This window comes from Ammospiza nelsoni, chromosome 5 (genome assembly GCF_027579445.1).
Source record: "Ammospiza nelsoni isolate bAmmNel1 chromosome 5, bAmmNel1.pri, whole genome shotgun sequence".
NCBI lineage: Eukaryota > Metazoa > Chordata > Aves > Passeriformes > Passerellidae > Ammospiza > Ammospiza nelsoni.
Genome location: NC_080637.1, coordinates 47,414,873 through 47,434,290, shown reverse-complemented (window position 1 = coordinate 47,434,290; position 19,418 = coordinate 47,414,873). Strand labels below are relative to the sequence as shown.

General features: G+C 50.1%; 8 protein-coding genes across 8 annotated transcripts; 3 read left to right on the top strand and 5 right to left on the bottom strand.

Moving 5' to 3' along the window:
- Positions 1 to 558: 558 nt before the first annotated feature.
- Positions 559 to 1,381, bottom strand: LOC132073755 (histone H2A-like). The gene has a single exon (XM_059472982.1). The coding sequence runs from the start codon at positions 1,364 to 1,366 to the stop codon at positions 977 to 979; it is 390 nt and encodes a 129-aa protein (XP_059328965.1). The 5' UTR covers positions 1,367 to 1,381; the 3' UTR covers positions 559 to 976.
- A 304-nt stretch (positions 1,382 to 1,685) lies between these two features.
- LOC132073763 (histone H2B 1/2/3/4/6) lies at positions 1,686 to 2,093 on the top strand. The gene has a single exon (XM_059472991.1). The coding sequence runs from the start codon at positions 1,713 to 1,715 to the stop codon at positions 2,091 to 2,093; it is 381 nt and encodes a 126-aa protein (XP_059328974.1). The 5' UTR covers positions 1,686 to 1,712.
- A 1,651-nt stretch (positions 2,094 to 3,744) lies between these two features.
- On the bottom strand, positions 3,745 to 4,202 carry LOC132073745 (histone H3). The gene has a single exon (XM_059472972.1). The coding sequence runs from the start codon at positions 4,200 to 4,202 to the stop codon at positions 3,792 to 3,794; it is 411 nt and encodes a 136-aa protein (XP_059328955.1). The 3' UTR covers positions 3,745 to 3,791.
- Positions 4,203 to 5,569: 1,367 nt separating this feature from the next.
- LOC132073766 (histone H2B 1/2/3/4/6) lies at positions 5,570 to 5,967 on the bottom strand. Its single transcript, XM_059472993.1, has one exon. The coding sequence runs from the start codon at positions 5,963 to 5,965 to the stop codon at positions 5,585 to 5,587; it is 381 nt and encodes a 126-aa protein (XP_059328976.1). The 5' UTR covers positions 5,966 to 5,967; the 3' UTR covers positions 5,570 to 5,584.
- A 344-nt stretch (positions 5,968 to 6,311) lies between these two features.
- On the top strand, positions 6,312 to 7,119 carry LOC132073756 (histone H2A-like). The gene has a single exon (XM_059472983.1). It carries the CDS (start codon positions 6,312 to 6,314, stop codon positions 6,699 to 6,701), a length of 390 nt encoding a protein of 129 aa, XP_059328966.1. The 3' UTR covers positions 6,702 to 7,119.
- Positions 7,120 to 14,888: 7,769 nt separating this feature from the next.
- On the bottom strand, positions 14,889 to 15,386 carry LOC132073762 (histone H2B 1/2/3/4/6). The gene has a single exon (XM_059472990.1). The coding sequence runs from the start codon at positions 15,346 to 15,348 to the stop codon at positions 14,968 to 14,970; it is 381 nt and encodes a 126-aa protein (XP_059328973.1). The 5' UTR covers positions 15,349 to 15,386; the 3' UTR covers positions 14,889 to 14,967.
- Positions 15,387 to 15,683: 297 nt separating this feature from the next.
- LOC132073757 (histone H2A-IV) lies at positions 15,684 to 16,293 on the top strand. The gene has a single exon (XM_059472985.1). The coding sequence runs from the start codon at positions 15,699 to 15,701 to the stop codon at positions 16,086 to 16,088; it is 390 nt and encodes a 129-aa protein (XP_059328968.1). The 5' UTR covers positions 15,684 to 15,698; the 3' UTR covers positions 16,089 to 16,293.
- Positions 16,195 to 17,725, bottom strand: LOC132073743 (histone H1.01). Its single transcript, XM_059472970.1, has one exon. The coding sequence runs from the start codon at positions 17,707 to 17,709 to the stop codon at positions 17,050 to 17,052; it is 660 nt and encodes a 219-aa protein (XP_059328953.1). The 5' UTR covers positions 17,710 to 17,725; the 3' UTR covers positions 16,195 to 17,049.
- Positions 17,726 to 19,418: the final 1,693 nt, after the last annotated feature.

Genomic DNA, 19,418 nt, shown 5'->3' with positions numbered 1-19,418 from the left:
GGCAGGAGGAGATCGGAACCCAGCAGCGATTTGACTTTAAAGCAACACCGTGACCTGCCGTAAGAGCAGCAGCTTTTCCAAGAACGACTCGCTTTCTCCCAAAACCGAGCGCCGGCTCCCAACTCCACATAGCACAGGGAGAAGAGGGCGTGGATCCAGCGATCAGCGCCAGAAAAACGAAATTAAAGCGATCGCGCTCTTTCCAGTGTAACGCCGCGATCACTAAATCACATCAGAGCTCCTTGGGAGCAGCGGCAACTCCTCCCTGCCTGAAACCTTTCCCCGGTGTTCCACAATTCTGCCCAGGAAAGCCGCTGGGACTCACACAGGAGTGATAAAAGGCAGCAAAGGTGGATCAGTCAGGGGCCCGAGGCTGGGAACACCCGCCCTGTTGAGAAAGCATTTATTCAAGTCACTGCCAGGACTGCCTAACACTATTCTGGGCTTTTTTTCTTTTTTTTCTCCTGCCCGATTTGCTTTCCTTTCTGCTCTCCTTTCTCTGAAACACGAAGGTGCAACAGAGATCAGCTCCTTTTAGCGCTCGCAAAGGAAACAATCCAGACTGCTAAGACTTTATTGATGTCTCCTAACACGTACCTAACAAAGCACAACAAACTCGAAGCGGGCTGGCCAGAGCACGGGATATTTCCGCCACTAAAAAACCCACACTTCCCACTGTTAAAACTGAAAAAGTCGATTGATTTATGTATTAAGAAATTCTAAAGAGGCATAAACGACGGAAATTCACCTCGGTGATAAAAACATGGGTTCTTTGAGAAAAACAAACCGCCTTTAAGATAATCTCTTAAAAGAAACAGAAACGAAGGAAAGTAGAATTAGAGACTTGAAGAAAAGACAACTTACGTATTCCGGTCTTCTCCGACTAAAAAACCAAAATGCAGTGACTCAGCACTTTAAGAGGAATGTGGGCGGCTCTGAAAAGAGCCTTTGTTTGGTGATGAGCCTCACTGAGCATTTACTTGGTTTTCACCTTGTGGCTGTCGGTCTTCTTGGGCAGCAGCACGGCCTGGATGTTGGGCAGCACGCCGCCCTGCGCGATCGTCACCTTGCCCAGCAGCTTGTTGAGCTCCTCGTCGTTGCGGATGGCGAGCTGCAGGTGGCGGGGGATGATGCGCGTCTTCTTGTTGTCGCGGGCCGCGTTGCCCGCCAGCTCCAGGATCTCGGCCGTCAGGTACTCCAGCACGGCCGCCAGGTACACCGGCGCGCCCGCGCCCACGCGCTCCGCGTAGTTGCCCTTGCGCAGCAGCCGGTGCACGCGGCCCACGGGGAACTGCAGCCCGGCCCGCGACGAGCGCGACTTGGCCTTGGCCCGCGCCTTGCCGCCCTGCTTCCCGCGACCCGACATCTTGCCTGCAGCGATTCCGCGGCGACGACAGCGACAAGAACCAAGAGAGTCGGAGGAGCTCCGAGCCCGCCTTACCGCCTGCCTTATATACAATCCGGGCGGATCGGCAGCGCCTCCTACGATTGGCTGCGAGAGAGAAGTTGGTGCCGCAGCCAATGGAAAAGCGAATCCAAATGTGGCCAATGGCGGATCCCGGCGCCGAGCTCGGAACTGACAGACAGCCAATGGCGAGGCGGCGGTGTCGGCGGAGCTGCTATAAAGGCGGCTGCCGAGGCAGTGCCGTTGCTGCTGAGCGCTGTCGCTGTGTGAGTTGGTGTTGTGAGGAGCTGCGGCTGCTGCTGCCGAAATGCCCGAGCCGGCCAAGTCCGCCCCCGCGCCCAAGAAGGGCTCCAAGAAGGCGGTGACCAAGACGCAGAAGAAGGGCGACAAGAAGCGCAAGAAGAGCCGCAAGGAGAGCTACTCCATCTACGTGTACAAGGTGCTGAAGCAGGTGCACCCCGACACGGGCATCTCGTCCAAGGCCATGGGCATCATGAACTCCTTCGTCAACGACATCTTCGAGCGCATCGCGGGCGAGGCCTCGCGCCTGGCGCACTACAACAAGCGCTCCACCATCACCTCGCGGGAGATCCAGACGGCCGTGCGCCTGCTGCTGCCCGGCGAGCTGGCCAAGCACGCCGTGTCCGAGGGCACCAAGGCCGTCACCAAGTACACCAGCTCCAAGTAAATGCTTGGCTAAAGTCTGCTTAACCCAAAGGCTCTTTTAAGAGCCACCCATTTTTTCAACAAAAGAGCTTTGATTTCTTCACCTGTACTTTTTTTTATAGACTTTTCTCTAAATTCCTTAGTAATTAACATTTAACCCCGAATATCGTCAACTTTATAATCCAGTAATACAAGCAAATTTTATTTAGACTCTTATTTGTGTTTCTTTAGGCTTGCATCTTATTCCTACTGGCCCCAGCTATGTACTGAAAAGCCTTCATTTTACCTGTTATGCACTAATTTCTTCATTTTCCTTGTGGTTAAAAGGGAGCTTCCCTGTTCCAGCGCATTACCTGTGTGCTTTTGCAGGAGTTCCTCTGAGGAGTGCGAATGGTAAACGTTAAAAAGTTCCCTCCCCGCCCCGAGTTTCAGCCATGGTCTCTCTCCTCTCATATCCATACCACAAAGAAGTGCCATATACTTCATAGGTGTCTTCAAGAATTTATTAATTTATAGGGAAATAATTTATTTTTAGCTCTACACTTCATTAGTCTTCCCGATCTGAATTATAAAATTTGTATTAACATATGCCATAAATATTAAGCACTTACTTAATAATTAGATTTATTATTCTAAAATTCCACAAAGTAGCTTCTTAACGGCTTCAGAAGTAAATAGAACTCATTTAAAGTGTTTTGTTAGTCCCTGCTGCCCCCTTACGGGTGTTTCTGATTTTTTTTTCATTTTTTTCTTTTACGGCTTCTGTTTAAGACCTCAATCTCAGATATGTAGGAAAAACTGCAAATACACATGAAAAACTGGTCCCGACGTACGATATTCAAGAGGGACTTGAAAGATGTAGAACTTTAAAAAACAGATCTTACTGGATGGAAAAGTTAAATAATGGGTACAAAATGAAGGAGAGAAAATTCTTCAAATGAAATAATTGGCAACTCTTTAAAGCCTCAGTCTCTGGCCGACAGAGAAGAGAGGCAGCCGCCATAGATCCAAAGACTCTTAGTTTAAGAGTCACCACATGGATAATAAAAGGGCTGCAGCACTGCTTGGAAACGAGCCGTTTCTTAATTTTTATTTTTATTTTTAAGGTTAGATTTTTGTAATCCCGACTTCTTTTATGCTTTTCTGAGTCTCATTTTCTGAACTCCTGCATATTAAATTTTTTTTTATACAATTCCATACGGCTCTCGAGTTCATTTACAACTCGTTCCCGAGTCTTTACAGAGTAACTCGTGTTTTACAAACCGCATGCAAGGAAGAGTATGTGAAAACACGTTAGTTTAAGGGGGGTAAGCAGAGCCTTAAGTAGAACGGAGTTTACACCCCTGCGAGTGTGCCTGAGGACATAAGTTTAAGGGAGGAGGGGCGATTAAATAAACAACTGTGACTGCAGTTGTCCCCTGCTAAAGACAATGCAATTAAAAATCCTGGCTCTAGAATAGATTAAAATTTCTCGGACTCAGTGAAAATTTTACTACTGGACCCTAATAAAACATTAAGCGAACATTAACAGCCGGGTCTGCAGATCATGGAGCAGCTGTTTTAAAAGCCCAGGGCGCTTGGTGTAGTGATCCCCTGAACCATGAAGGTTCCCTCCTCCAACTACTAAAACCATATTAAAGATAGTGCAACAGCTCTTTTAATTGTTCATGTGGTGGCTCTTAAAAGAGCCTTTGGGTCTGCGAGGGTTACGGCAGGGAGCTCAGGCGCGCTCTCCGCGGATGCGGCGGGCCAGCTGGATGTCCTTGGGCATGATGGTGACGCGCTTGGCGTGGATGGCGCACAGGTTGGTGTCCTCGAAGAGCCCCACCAGGTAGGCCTCGCTGGCCTCCTGCAGCGCCATGACGGCCGAGCTCTGGAAGCGCAGGTCGGTCTTGAAGTCCTGCGCGATCTCGCGCACCAGGCGCTGGAAGGGCAGCTTGCGGATCAGCAGCTCCGTGGACTTCTGGTAGCGCCGGATCTCGCGCAGCGCCACCGTGCCGGGCCGGTAGCGGTGCGGCTTCTTGACGCCGCCCGTGGCCGGCGCGCTCTTGCGGGCAGCCTTGGTGGCCAGCTGCTTGCGGGGCGCCTTGCCGCCCGTCGACTTCCGCGCCGTCTGCTTCGTGCGCGCCATCGCTGCGAGCCCCGCACCCGCGCCTCTCTGCTCACGAAACTGCTTACGCCCCGGCTCACAGCTGCCGCTATTTATAGCCCCGCTGCCCGCGCCCATTGGCCGCTCGCGCGGCAGCGGCCGGCAGCCATTGGGCGCTTGTGGCGAGCCCGGGAGAAGGCCCCGCCCCCGGGGCGGGAAACGCGCCCTGGCCCCGCCCCGCCCCCGCCCCCTTCCAGCAGGGGCTGGCGGAGCACAGCGTGGGCGGCGGCAGCGGCACCGCCGGAGAACGGGGCAGGGCGAGCCCGAGGCTCGCCCTCCTTTGTCTAAATCCGCTCCACTAGCGTTCATTCCGGGACTCCTGGCTGAAGCTGCCGCCGGCAGCCGCCTCCATTTTCCGAGCGCTCTCGATTTCTCCCCGCTCAGTAGCGACCTTCGGTTCGCAGCCGCGGCAGCAAGGCAGAAGGCGCAGGCTGCAGCCGCCTTGCCCAGACCCGCCGAGCTCTCCCGGCCCGGCCGCTGCCCCGGCCCGCTGGAAGCGCCGCGTCCCGTGCGGGGAGCGCGCCCCGGGGCAGCGCGCGCTCGGGCCGCGCTCGAGCTACGAGCGGCACCAATCAGCGGCGGGCGGGAGGGGCCAGAGGCGGCCGGACCCGCCCGCGGGGAGGCTCCGCGCAGTCCTCACTCAGGTCGGCCCGAGCGCGGCAGCGGCGCGACCCCGGCTCTGCCCGCGCGCTGCAGCCCCGTCCGCGCTCGGCGGCGGAGAGTGCGGGGCGCGGGGACACGGCGGGGACAGAGAGGGGAAAATGAAACCGGGGAAAAACAACTCTGGGGAGCCTGTGCTAGGTGGTAGTGCCCAGGCAGGACTGTGCAGTTTGGGACTGATAAGGCAGAACATCGTCTCAGTTTTCTTCCCCCGGTCATTCGCGAAAATACCTTTTCGGGGGAGTGAAGAAGAGAGGGTATCCATCCCGTATCCATTTGCTCAGAAACAACTAGAAACCAAGAGCACAGGGCCGTCAGGAAGCGCCTGTGCTTTTAATGCGTCCGATTTAGGCAGTTAAAAGAACAGGCGTCATTTCCCCCCCCACACCCCTGAGCATGCCTTAACGGATTAATGATATTTTTGGGCCGTTTTGAGACCGTGAAAGTTAATTTTTTAGGCGCCACCATCGAACCAAGTAAGTGCGAGAAGCAAGCTCCTGATAGAAGCAGGATATAGTCTCAGGAAATTAGTGTAAAACCTGCTATACATAAAAATCACGACACTTTTACACATTAAATGCATATTTCCCTCTACAATAGGCAAAACTAAAGGGGCAAGGACTTACGAAAAGAACAGCTCTTTTAATGAGAATGTGGGTGGCTCTTAAAAGAGCCTTTGGGTTAAGCAGGTTTTAGCCAAGCATTTACTTGGAGCTGGTGTACTTGGTGACGGCCTTGGTGCCCTCGGACACGGCGTGCTTGGCCAGCTCGCCGGGCAGCAGCAGGCGCACGGCCGTCTGGATCTCCCGCGAGGTGATGGTGGAGCGCTTGTTGTAGTGCGCCAGGCGCGAGGCCTCGCCCGCGATGCGCTCGAAGATGTCGTTGACGAAGGAGTTCATGATGCCCATGGCCTTGGACGAGATGCCCGTGTCGGGGTGCACCTGCTTCAGCACCTTGTACACGTAGATGGAGTAGCTCTCCTTGCGGCTCTTCTTGCGCTTCTTGTCGCCCTTCTTCTGCGTCTTGGTCACCGCCTTCTTGGAGCCCTTCTTGGGCGCGGGGGCGGACTTGGCCGGCTCGGGCATTTCGGCAGCAGCAGCCGCAGCTCCTCACAACACCAACTCACACAGCGACAGCGCTCAGCAGCAACGGCACTGCCTCGGCAGCCGCCTTTATAGCAGCTCCGCCGACACCGCCGCCTCGCCATTGGCTGTCTGTCAGTTCCGAGCTCGGCGCCGGGATCCGCCATTGGCCACATTTGGATTCGCTTTTCCATTGGCTGCGGCACCAACTTCTCTCTCGCAGCCAATCGTAGGAGGCGCTGCCGATCCGCCCGGATTGTATATAAGGCAGGCGGTAAGGCGGGCTCGGAGCTCCTCCGACTCTCTTGGTTCTTGTCGCTGTCGTCGCCGCGGAATCGCTGCAGGCAAGATGTCGGGTCGCGGGAAGCAGGGCGGCAAGGCGCGGGCCAAGGCCAAGTCGCGCTCGTCGCGGGCCGGGCTGCAGTTCCCCGTGGGCCGCGTGCACCGGCTGCTGCGCAAGGGCAACTACGCGGAGCGCGTGGGCGCGGGCGCGCCGGTGTACCTGGCGGCCGTGCTGGAGTACCTGACGGCCGAGATCCTGGAGCTGGCGGGCAACGCGGCCCGCGACAACAAGAAGACGCGCATCATCCCCCGCCACCTGCAGCTCGCCATCCGCAACGACGAGGAGCTCAACAAGCTGCTGGGCAAGGTGACGATCGCGCAGGGCGGCGTGCTGCCCAACATCCAGGCCGTGCTGCTGCCCAAGAAGACCGACAGCCACAAGGTGAAAACCAAGTAAATGCTCAGTGAGGCTCATCACCAAACAAAGGCTCTTTTCAGAGCCGCCCACATTCCTCTTAAAGTGCTGAGTCACTGCATTTTGGTTTTTTAGTCGGAGAAGACCGGAATACGTAAATTGTCTTTTCTTCAAGTCTCTAATTCTACTTTCCTTCGTTTCTGTTTCTTTTAAGAGATTATCTTAAAGGCGGTTTGTTTTTCTCAAAGAACCCATGTTTTTATCACCGAGGTGAATTTCCGTCGTTTATGCCTCTTTAGAATTTCTTAATACATAAATCAATCGACTTTTTCAGTTTTAACAGTGGGAAGTGTGGGTTTTTTAGTGGCGGAAATATCCCGTGCTCTGGCCAGCCCGCTTCGAGTTTGTTGTGCTTTGTTAGGTACGTGTTAGGAGACATCAATAAAGTCTTAGCAGTCTGGATTGTTTCCTTTGCGAGCGCTAAAAGGAGCTGATCTCTGTTGCACCTTTGTGTTTCAGAGAAAGGAGAGCAGAAAGGAAAGCAAATCGGGCAGGAGAAAAAAAAGAAAAAAAGCCCAGAATAGTGTTAGGCAGTCCTGGCAGTGACTTGAATAAATGCTTTCTCAACAGGGCGGGTGTTCCCAGCCTCGGGCCCCTGACTGATCCACCTTTGCTGCCTTTTATCACTCCTGTGTGAGTCCCAGCGGCTTTCCTGGGCAGAATTGTGGAACACCGGGGAAAGGTTTCAGGCAGGGAGGAGTTGCCGCTGCTCCCAAGGAGCTCTGATGTGATTTAGTGATCGCGGCGTTACACTGGAAAGAGCGCGATCGCTTTAATTTCGTTTTTCTGGCGCTGATCGCTGGATCCACGCCCTCTTCTCCCTGTGCTATGTGGAGTTGGGAGCCGGCGCTCGGTTTTGGGAGAAAGCGAGTCGTTCTTGGAAAAGCTGCTGCTCTTACGGCAGGTCACGGTGTTGCTTTAAAGTCAAATCGCTGCTGGGTTCCGATCTCCTCCTGCCTTTGGCGCGGCTGCTCCCGGCTCGTGCTCCCCGTGCCTCCCGCGCCGGCTCTGGGCTGCAGCAGCAGCGGCCGCTCGGCCCCGGCGCCTCCGTCTGTGCTGCAGCTGCGGCACCGCAGCGACGGCAGCGGCTCGGAACGCGGGCACGACTTTGCCATCGCTGTCCCCGGTACGGGAAAAGAGATGCGGCTTGGCACCCGTGACCTGGTGTGTGCGTGTGTGTGTGTGTGTGTGCTCGCTGAATTTCGCTTTCCTCAAGGTGAGTCGGTGATGAATTCACCCTCCCGCAGGGGAAGGAATTCCCCACTCCCCTCTGTGCCACTTTGTTCCACATAATGGGACAGCCCTGCATGTTGAATTGCAGTGAGCAACGGGAAAGACTGCTCAGAAAAACCGTGCGTGCATCATCTCGATGTTGTGTGAACACTGGAATAAAATTCTAGTTTGTAGATGGTAGAAGTTTCCACAGAACAATTTTATGGGTTTCTTTCCCTTTTAAAAGAATGCTCTGCTATTAGGGGGACAGTGGTAGTGGTCAAGAAGGTATACAATTAATAACTATTATTTTAGTAATTCCTCTCATTTTTTTCTGCTAAAGAACGTGCTCGGTAATTTTGTAGTTGTAGTTTCGAGTTACATGCATGGGGAATAAAGGCATAAGTTAAATATAAGGCTACAGGAGGTCTAAATTATGACGGGTTGCAGGACCTCGAATGTATATTGTACAGCCAGACACTCTTGTGAAAATGCTTCCTAGATGTGGTTTGCCAAACGCGGGATAAGCGAGCAGAAGCGCTTTGAAAATCAATGTATTTCCCAGCAGTGAGCACCGGCAGCCCCCTTGGATGGGCGCAGACGGACTTTGAGCACAGCTTGTTTGGGAGCAGCAGAACGGGCCGGAAGGTGTCGATGGGAGCATTTCCAGCTCTGCCGGGACAGGTGCTCGGGCAGGGCAGCCCCAGCCCCGCCGGTGCCGCATCCCGGCCCTGAGCATCCCCGGCCGTGCCCGAGGGAAGATTCCGTGCGGGCTGGGAACGGGGCGCTCGCTGCGGCTCCCGCAGTGACCGCCTGCCCGCGCCACGAAACACGGAGTCGTGTTCGAATTCGGGCTTGGTTCGGTTCCTGCTTTGTTGTGCCTTTGTGGTTTAATCCCAGGAGCTGGATTTGGGGGCGTTAAGGAGGAGAGCTGGGCTGGAGCTGCGCCATCCCGTTCCTGCACAAGTACGGCGGGAGGGAGTGACAGAGGGGACGGTTCCCGGCAGGAACCCTCATTTCGGCAGCCACAACAAAACCCTTTGGGTTTGCTGGTCAGGCCGTGACAAGCAGGCGTTTTCCTGCTCCCTGCACTGGGGCAGGCACGCTGATTTAAGGACTAATCCGCCCCTGGGAGTGGGGAAATGCGGGGTGACACAGGATGGGGCAGCACCTCACAGTGGGAATGGGGAGCTTTGGGATTAGGGGCTCGTCAGCTCGTGCTGCTCTGTGGCTGCCACCAACACCTCGTGTGCAAGAGGCCCTGGGAACAGAAGGGAGAGGGCAAAGGAAGGGCTGGGATATCTCCTGGAAGGGCAGAGCAGGGCCCTGGAGTTTTACATCCAGAAACAAGGAATTTCCTCTTCAGGTTCACCCCAGCCACCAGTTAAAGTAATTTTTCACCTCACCATTGTCGAGAAACAAACCTGTAGGGTGATGAATGATAGAAGACATTATTTCAGATAAATGCTGTCATTTAATCCCAGCTTTTTGGCACTTTCCTGTTTTTTCCTGTGCTGTTAGGAAAATTAATCCACAAACACCAGACCCTTATGTCCGAAAAGGAGACAGGGGAGTCGTTTCTGTCTTTATTCAGATAAAGGGAGAGGCCTTGGGACATTTCCCTGGGACCTCGCAAATTTTTGGAGGATGCAGCCTGCTTTTTATCCTAATTTCCCAGCTGCATTTCCCTTCTCTCTTCCCCCTTGGTTGAGGTGCTTGAGAGGTGCAGAGTTGAGATACACCTGATACCAAAAATTTCCCTCTAATGTATAAACGTCCCTTTTAATTTTAAATTCTTATGGAAATTTAGGCTTTTCTTCCTCATTGTTTCTTTCATCTCTCAGTGTCTTATTTAGTTTATTATTATTTACAAACAAAATAGACTTATTTTATTTAAAAGTAAACCTAAAGTTTTTTGTAAAAGCAAATATCTTTTTCTATCCATCAATCAGTGGAATCCTTCCCATGGTTTCTTTTATATCCCAGTGCTGGTTTTACCTACCAGCAGACCCACAGCTCGTTTGGAAAGAAAAATCTGCTATTCCTCTCAATACCATGCCATTCCCTGCTGAGAAATGTGAGCTGCAGTGGTAACTCTGAAGTACAACACCTGTGCTGCACATCCTGTGAGGTTCTGCACGACCTGTAAGTGCCAGTTCAGGCTGAAGCTGCAGGAGCTCCAGCTGCCTGTGGAATGTGACCATTTCCCTTCTCCCACGGGGCTGTGAGCAGCGATTTCAAAGCCCCCCCATGCAGAGAGCAGAACAGACTCGGGTAAATTTGGCTTCCAGGGCAGCTGAGCTGAGCCCAGGCTCGCAGGAGTGCCTGCGGCGCCGTCAGCGCAGCTGCTGATGCTCGGAGCACGGGGGAGGCAGCTCTGGGGAAAGGTGGTTTGGTATGGTGAAAGATTGGGCCTGTGCCATTCCTAGGGCGATTTGTGTCTTCTTTTCTGAGTGGAATTACTGAACTCACAAACCTGGCAGTGTCCCAAGAGCACAAGGGGAAAAAACCCCAAAACCTGATCATGTGGAGTGCTCAGACTGTTTATTGTTGAGGGGGCTGCTATTTGCTGCTAAATGAAAAGAGGATGCACACCAGAGATGTGTGCATTTCTTCACAGCTCTGATACTGCACAAAAGGAAGTCAATATCCTTTCATCTATTACAAGTTCAGATTTCAGATGTAACACTGTGCTCTCTTCTTATTTCAGGAATTATTTCTTCCATTTTCCTACAACCTGTGCAAGTAAAAACATCTACATGCAATATAAGCAGGAGTGCAAGTACAAAAAGGTTGTGGATTTTATATGGAATTAAAATTCCCATTCTTTCTGTAACTCTTTTCAATTTACTTGTTCTCTAGTTTTAAAATGAATTATGATCATAATTGCTTCCTGAGATTTTTCACTGGAAAAAAATGAAAGGATGAACTTTTTAGATTAATACCTTCTATCATTTCTGACAAGGAATGCTTTTGACAGAGGCATTTTGATAGGTCTGCAGTCAAATAATTAGGTTCCTTGTAAGCATGAAAGAAATCTAACCAACGCCAGCCTTTCCACCTACACAGCCCCTGGTTCTGTGAGCCCAGCCCAGGGGAAGGAGCTGCCTCCGCTCACTGAGTGCTCCCTCCTCCCTCACAGGGCTGGGGGCTGGCAAGGGAGAAGTTCCCAGCTGCATTCCCACCCACTTTCAGCCTCTCCTCCTGTGAGATTTGTGTCTTGTCTTGGCTGTGCTGCTCTCTGAACGGCACAACCCTTAGACCGGGTATTTGCAACCTGAAGTCTCAATTTTTTTTTTTCATTTACCATCTAATCTCAACCAGTTCTCATCACTGTAAACATTACATCAAGGTGTGTGTAACACCAAATATTTTTCCCTACCTGCAGTGAATTCTTTCTCCCACAACTGTAATTATTTTAAAATGTAATATTTTCTATTTAGAATGGAAATAAAAGCCTCTGGGAAAGTAACATTGCAAGGAATTGTCTTGGGTGTCAGGAAATTATATTCTGTGGCTATTAAAAAAAAAAAGAAATTCAGGTTTGAGAGCAGATATTGGTTTATTTCATTAATTAAAATGAAACAAATATTTAAAAACTCAAACAAGCAAAAAAAAAAACCTCACTTCACCACAACCCTCCAACCCCCCCCCCCCCCCCCCCAAAAACCTCAGGAAGTAGCAAAAAATTTCTACAGACAGTCTGTGACTTGTTCAGGTTTTGGTCCAGGTGTATGGCATCTATTTCTCATTTCTGATTCACTGTTCAGTCAGTTCACTAGAGAATACAGATATTTGTTTGCCCAGTTGGTGTATTTCACTTTTGCAGAAATTAAAAGAAAGGGTGTTTTCTTTTTTAAATATGATCATTAATAAATAGAAATTTTTCTGAAGGAATGGTAATCTGGAGAAGATACATGGTCTTCCAGGAGTGAAATAATTTTATTACTCTAATAAAAATAAAAATAGAGGAATTTTTTTGTAACTGGTTGTATTGTTCTTCAGTGTTCTTTTTTTGCAGGTTACTTACTAAGCTGTAATGTATCTTTGATCATCTGAGATATTAAAAATTGCTGGTATAAAAACATAGTTTGACAAAAATGTTTGTGTTACAAAGAGTAAACATTCCCCATATTTCAGATGCTGTGAATCAGGAGGTATTTTGAATGTAAACATGCAGGGTAGATTAAAAGACAACGTGAAGAGCCTGTTTATAGATTGCACATTCAAACACTTCTCAATATTGAGAATTGTTGGGATTGATGCCTTTGCTTTGCACAGGAAGATGAGCAAGTTGGAGCACACGAGGTGATGAGTGTAAACTTTTTATAAAAATGGTGTCACAAACACTGAGCAAGCTGAAACTGGCAAGCCAGGAGCAGAATGAAGATGGAGCAAGGAACCGATCCCAGGAATGAGAGAACTTCAGAAGGAGTTCAGCCCAGTGACCAAAACAATCAATGAGACATGCAGGGCCCAGCACCAAGAGCTGGATTATTGTATTTGGGGATGGGATGGTGGCACAGACACAATCTGGGCTGCAATCTGCTGCAGGGGGCTCCTGTGTGGGGACACCCAGCTCTGTCTGCTCTGCACACTGCACAAAGGAACTTCTCACTCACTGAGCTGGAAGCTCATCCGCAGAAGGAGCCCGGGGCAGGAGAATTGTTGGAGGGGTTTCTGCTTTGTTCCCCCATGGTTTGGTGGCAGCAGCCCCAGCTCCAGCAGGGTGCTGCATTTGGGCAGAGCCTCTCGCTCTGCTGGGGGATCCCACTGGGGTCGGGTCCTTGGGGTACAAAGGGAACTGCTCTGAAGGAAATGGGAAAGGACAATAAAGAATGGGAATTATGGAGGAATAAGCTGTCATGTGATTTTATACGCACACGATTTGCATTAGTCGTTTTGACGGTTCATCCTCTCGTGGCATGAAATTCTTAAGACTTGTTTATTTTGCTGAGTTTAAATCCTACTACCTTTACCTTTGGTGAAAAGATCAAGTTAAAAAAAAATTTCTATGGTAGTAGCTCTTTGTCAGCTCAGGGACTTTGCTCTCAGCACTGTTAAAATCATTAGAGTTATGCTACAATCAGACCTGATGACAATTACTTTGATCACATCATAGGCCCCAATATTGCCTTGCCATTTCTACTGGAATTGAAAGAAGCAATCAGGAACATTTTGGTCTCTGTTTAGTGAAGAGTTTCCTAGGCCTAGAAACAATTTCACACACTGAAACAATCCTCAGAATTTCTGTGCTGGCTCCCAGTGCAGTGTGCAACGTGGAGCACACAAACACAGGAAAAGGAAAACAAACACTCAGAGCTGGGCAGCCAAAGGCATCCCTGAACTCCTGCCTTCAACGGGGCAGCAGGGCTGTGCCAGGGCAGCTCTGCTCTGAACTGGGGCTGTCACAAGGCTGATTATCTACAGAATGGCCACTGACAAACCCTTCTGGTGGCCATCTCCAACTGCGACAACAGGAGCACTTCTTTGTGCTTTTCTGGTGACCCAGGAAAGCTTGGAAAAGCCTAGAGTGGAATATACCATGGTTTATTAATCTTTTCAGGTATTAGACATACACAGGCACTCAGAATAAGCAACCTGTGCTTCAGAGCTTGCACTAAAGCCCTTGGAGAGATTGCAAAACCCCATTTCAAGCTGATAAAGAGGAGTTTGGGGAACGCCTCTTCCCACTGGATATCTGAAATCCAGTCTGAGAAGTCCCCCTAAGCCTTCAAACTGAAACTAACATTTCTAAGTAATAGGAGACAGATTTATTAGAGACGTGGTGTCTGTCTCATTACCTGTCCTAAAGAATAGGCAAGTCAGTACTAGAAAGGTCACTTTTGTCATTCTGTGGTCCCTGTATGAATTATGTTGAGAAGTTCACAATATATACTTGGGATTCAGGATTATTGAGATCCAGTTAGGAAGTGATAATGGCTTTGATCTGCATCCACGGTGGCATGTAATTACCCAGGGATGAGAGGGAGGGCTGAGAACGCCTGCGCTTTGAGCCTCATTAGCGGCTGCGTGATGAGACCTGGGAGCCGACAAAGTCGGCCCAGTGTCGAGTTTCTCAGTATTTCGTACTTTTATAACAATTAGGGACAGATTAATGCAGAAAAGGACAGATAAGTTCAAAAAACCAAAACAATCTTCCCGTGTTTTCTTCCTTGAAAGGAGAACCCAAAGCAGTCGGGGGAGAAGCTGAGCAAGTTACTATAAAAAACAAAAAAAAAAGAGACGTGAAGAGAAAGATAAGGACAAATGGTGAAGATAAAGGCGTTTAGAAAGTGCTTGTGATTTATATTGATCAATATCGGGCTATTTGCAAGAGCTTACCGCCGCCTAAATTCCTTTCTAGTACAGCGCGCTCTACTCATCTCTCGCTTCTGTGACAAAAATAACCGCACCCCCCAACAACGGCAGAGGCTGAGCACCATCGTGTGGCCGATCCGACAACAGCAAGGCTGTGCATGGATGAGTATCCATGGATAATTTCCATTCCCTCCCGGCTAGAAAAAGACAGTAAGTTCCCTATCCTTCAATTAACAACAGACATAACATGGAAACTTGTAATAATAAGGTTATATTGAAACTTGTGAAAACCATAAGTTAATGAAAACATCACCTAAAAATAACCCCATAAAACCCAAAGGAAAAACCTCAAAACCCGCACCCCCCCCCCAAAAAAAAAAAAAAAAAATGTAAAAAAAAAGCCCGACCAGAGATTTAAAATCGCCTTTACAGACATATTGTAGCTATGGGAAAATAACTATACGCAAGACAAGTATCTTATGAAAGCAACCCCTAAGTAGTATGTCAAACCCAATAACCTTAACAAAAAAAAAAAAAAAAAAAAAAAAAAAAAACAAAACAAAAAAAAAAAAAAAAAAAACCCCAAACACCGAATCACTTAGCCTCCACAATATGAGAAAATAAAGCGTTCCTTACTCAGTGGTACAGCTCTTTTACTGAGAATGTGGGTGGCTCTTAAAAGAGCCTTTGGGTTAAGCAGGTTTTAGCCAAGCATTTACTTGGAGCTGGTGTACTTGGTGACGGCCTTGGTGCCCTCGGACACGGCGTGCTTGGCCAGCTCGCCGGGCAGCAGCAGGCGCACGGCCGTCTGGATCTCCCGCGAGGTGATGGTGGAGCGCTTGTTGTAGTGCGCCAGGCGCGAGGCCTCGCCCGCGATGCGCTCGAAGATGTCGTTGACGAAGGAGTTCATGATGCCCATGGCCTTGGACGAGATGCCCGTGTCGGGGTGCACCTGCTTCAGCACCTTGTACACGTAGATGGAGTAGCTCTCCTTGCGGCTCTTCTTGCGCTTCTTGTCGCCCTTCTTCTGCGTCTTGGTCACCGCCTTCTTGGAGCCCTTCTTGGGCGCGGGGGCGGACTTGGCCGGCTCGGGCATTTCGGCGACAGCGGCGTCTCTTCGTGCACCAACGGAACGGAATCGGACCCAACTCCGGAGCGAAGTAAGGAGAACGGCTGCTTGCCATGAATTTATAGCGCGTCTATGCAAATGAAGGGCTCCTGCACTGCAGATCCTCATTGGTCAGACTACGAAATTATGTCAGCACTCTCCCGTATTCGCGTCTGATTGGTCAGAATTGGATCCTCCTTCTCATTGGCCGCCTGTACAAGACCTACTTTTTAGCCTATCAGCGCAGGGACGAGCCACTAAAGCGAGCGCGGAGCGGGGCAGTGCCGAGTGCTTCTGTTCCTGTGTCGGGGGAGCGAGCGAGCGAGGAGCGCGGCAAGATGTCGGGTCGCGGGAAGCAGGGCGGCAAGGCGCGGGCCAAGGCCAAGTCGCGCTCGTCGCGGGCCGGGCTGCAGTTCCCCGTGGGCCGCGTGCACCGGCTGCTGCGCAAGGGCAACTACGCGGAGCGCGTGGGCGCGGGCGCGCCGGTGTACCTGGCGGCCGTGCTGGAGTACCTGACGGCCGAGATCCTGGAGCTGGCGGGCAACGCGGCCCGCGACAACAAGAAGACGCGCATCATCCCCCGCCACCTGCAGCTCGCCATCCGCAACGACGAGGAGCTCAACAAGCTGCTGGGCAAGGTGACGATCGCGCAGGGCGGCGTGCTGCCCAACATCCAGGCCGTGCTGCTGCCCAAGAAGACCGACAGCCACAAGGCGAAAGCCAAGTAAATCTTATCTGACTGACAACCCAAAGGCTCTTTTCAGAGCCACCCACAAGAGCCTAAGAGAGCTGAGTTATGGCAACAACGAGTGTCGTTTTGCATTGACTACTCAATTCTTATTTCAACTTATTTTTTATTTTTGGTTGGATAAAGTAGCAACGTTTTCCATGTTTACGATAACAAAACAAAGTCTTGCCAAAACGTCCCCCTCTCCGTGCATGTTCTTCCTGGTAAGGGCTATTTTCCGTTTATTTCTTACGTCTGAGAACATACGGACACTATTCGTTGAGAGTCCCCGTCCCACCTCCCTTTTCCGCCTCTTAAAGTGGCTGATGCAGTTCCAGAGATAGGATGCGTAATCGTCTTCGGGGAAGGGAGGGGGAAGGGCAGCGGGCCGGGATTTCCGCTGGCCAATCCTTGGGCAGGGCGGGCTTTTTCAATACTTAAAGCTTTCTTTCTCATCAGGAACAAAAGGATTGGGAGAGATCAGGGCTATTTTGGTGTCCGTAAAGAAACCCTCCCCTCCTCCCCCCAGACAAAGGCATTTACGGAGATACTTAAAAACAAATAATTCAATAGATTACACATGGCTCAGTAGTAGCGTGCCTGGCAATTGCATTATTTTGTTACAAAATATATCTTTAAAAAAACGTACATCCGACTTTTTATCAAATCATTATAAAACATTGCTTCTTGGTAGTCAAAGTAATCACTTAGAGAAGAAACAAAAGTCTACACTTCCCTAAAGTCGCCGCGCTCTACCCCGTTCTCAACTATTTCTTTCGGTAATCCCTGGGAAACAAAAAACACAGGACACAATTGACCTCTTGACGACTTACGAATTGCTGGACCCCTGCTGCAGGTTACGGACGACCTCGGTGCATCAGCTCCTTTAGGGAAAATGTGGGTGGCTCTTAAAAGAGCCGTTGGATAACAAAATAAGAAGAACAAAACTCTCCTGGTACAATTTACTTCTTTTTGGGCGCCGCCTTCTTCGCCTTGGCCGCTTTGGGTTTGGCTGCCTTGGGCTTGGCCGCTTTGGGCTTCACGGCCTTTGCCTTGGCCGGGCTCTTGGCCGCCTTCTTGGGGCGCCCGGCCTTGGCGGCTTTCTTGGGGCTCTTGGCCGCTTTCTTGGCCGCTGCAGCCGCCGGCTTCTTCGCCTTCTTGGGGCTCTTCTTCACCGCCGCCGCTTTCTTGGGCTTCTTGGCGGCGCTGGCGGGCTTCTTGGCCGCCGGCTTCTTGGGCTTGGCCGCAGCTGCTCTCTTCTTCGGAGCTTTCTCCTTCACTTCCCCGGGTTTCTTGTTGAGGCGGAAGGAGCCGGAGGCGCCGGTGCCCTTGGTCTGCACCAGGGTGCCCTTGCTGACGAGGCTCTTGAGCCCCAACTTGATGCGGCTGTTGTTCTTCTCCACATCGTAGCCGCCGGCGGCCAGCGCCTTCTTGAGCGCGGCGAGCGAGAGCCCCTTGCGCTCCTTGGAGGCGGACACGGCCTTGGTGATCAGCTCGGTGACGCTGGGCCCCGCGGGCTTGCGGGCCTTGGAGCCGCTCGCCGCCTTCTTCGGCTTCTTGGCGGCGGCCTTGGCGGCGGGCGCGGGCGCATCGGGGGCGGCGCTGGGAGCGGTCTCGGCCATGGCGGCGCTGCCTCGGCGGAGCGGGCGAACACAATTGGGCTGGCCCGGGTCAGATGCTCGCGTTTTTAGAGCGGAGCCGCGCCGTGATTGGTGCGCTGTAGAGCCCGCCCCGCCGCACGGCCGGGGAGCCCTTCGGTGTGCTCGATTTGTGTTTCTTTGGACTAACAAAAGTGTGTTTTCCTCGGAATTTCTGCCACCAAATCGGCCGGTTTCCCCGGTGAGGGGGGAGAAGAGCAGGTACTTGCGTTCGGGAGAGTTTCCTGCGGCAAACTCGCGATTTGAGTTAAAGGAGAGGCGATAAATCCCGTGTGCTGCTGCCGGAGAGACCTCTGAAGGGAGAAACTTTTGTTTTTCCTTGCAAATTAAAAATTTCCTTTTGATATAAATGTTACGGCAACGACTCAGTCTTATTCTTTAGAGGGTTTTCTTGGGCTCAAAGTTGAAAGCTTACGATTTGAAGCCATTTTGACAGTTTAAATTGATTTTGAACAGGAGGAAGTAACACAAACTCCTTTTTCAGCTCTGAATATGGATTAAGAACCGGTTCCTTTGACCATGTGTTTTACCTACTAAAACGCTAAAGTCTAGTGAAATAGTGTCTCGTACAGCCACCTATTCCACTTTTTATAGAAACATAGGTAATTTCTTGTTATCTGGAGACTGATGAACAGAGAGTTGGTTTATTTTGTCTTACTGGGATTTCAGTACAAGGGAGACAATGTTACTCTGCTGCCCTACGTGGGGTGTTTTCTTTTTGTTTGTTTTCCATACGAATTTTTCTACCAAATATTAAGTAAATCAATCTATTTGCCTGTCGTGTTCCATATTATTTTGAAGTATATAGTAATTTAAAACCTTTTGTTACAAAACTGCAGCTTTGTAAAAGAAAGCAATGTCCTGCACTTCTGTTGTTTATGGAAATTATCTTTGTCTCTGGTAATTTAAGACTTGCAAGGAGTATCATTGCAGTTTAGTAAGCATGATCTTCATTCCCAAAGAATATTATCTTGTTTTATATTTTCTCTAAAAGTAGTAGAATTGTAAACCCTATTGCTGTTTGGATTTTGAATGTGTCTCACAGAATATGGCTACACAAAGGTTTAGCTAAAGCCTCTGAATGCTGAATCCCCTTCTCACTCTAAATAAAGCCCACCTAATTATATACTTGTGCATTTTACAGCGATCACTGAAATAAGGAAATACTTTTATGACAGAAACTAGAGCAATTTGTGATAACCTGAGTTTTAACAAGGGGAGAGGTAGGCCATAGGTCATTCCTGAAGAACTAGGAAGGAGTCAACCCACACTGGTATCTGGTGGAAGATGGTGTAATATGCTGAGCAGAACAGAGCTCTGGCTTAATATTTCATTAATCTGTAACTGACTGTGAAAAAAGTGTATTATCCATTGTCTCTTGTAGTTGTTTAAGAATCACAGAGAGTGCACTGCAGCCAGGCCTTTGGTATTACCTGATATAACATAGAATGTGAATACAGAATTTAAGTACATATTAGCAACCAGAAATTTAGAGTGTATGAGTAGATAGTTTTAGGAAAATGTAATTTTCTTTCTGTGTCATGGTTTTGTTTACAATGGCTGTTTTATAAATACTAAAATGTGTATAAGATGAGAGATTTAGCTTGCTGTAAAATAGTGTTTTAGGGAATATGAAATTATTAATAAATGCAACGAAGGGCAAAATTGTGACC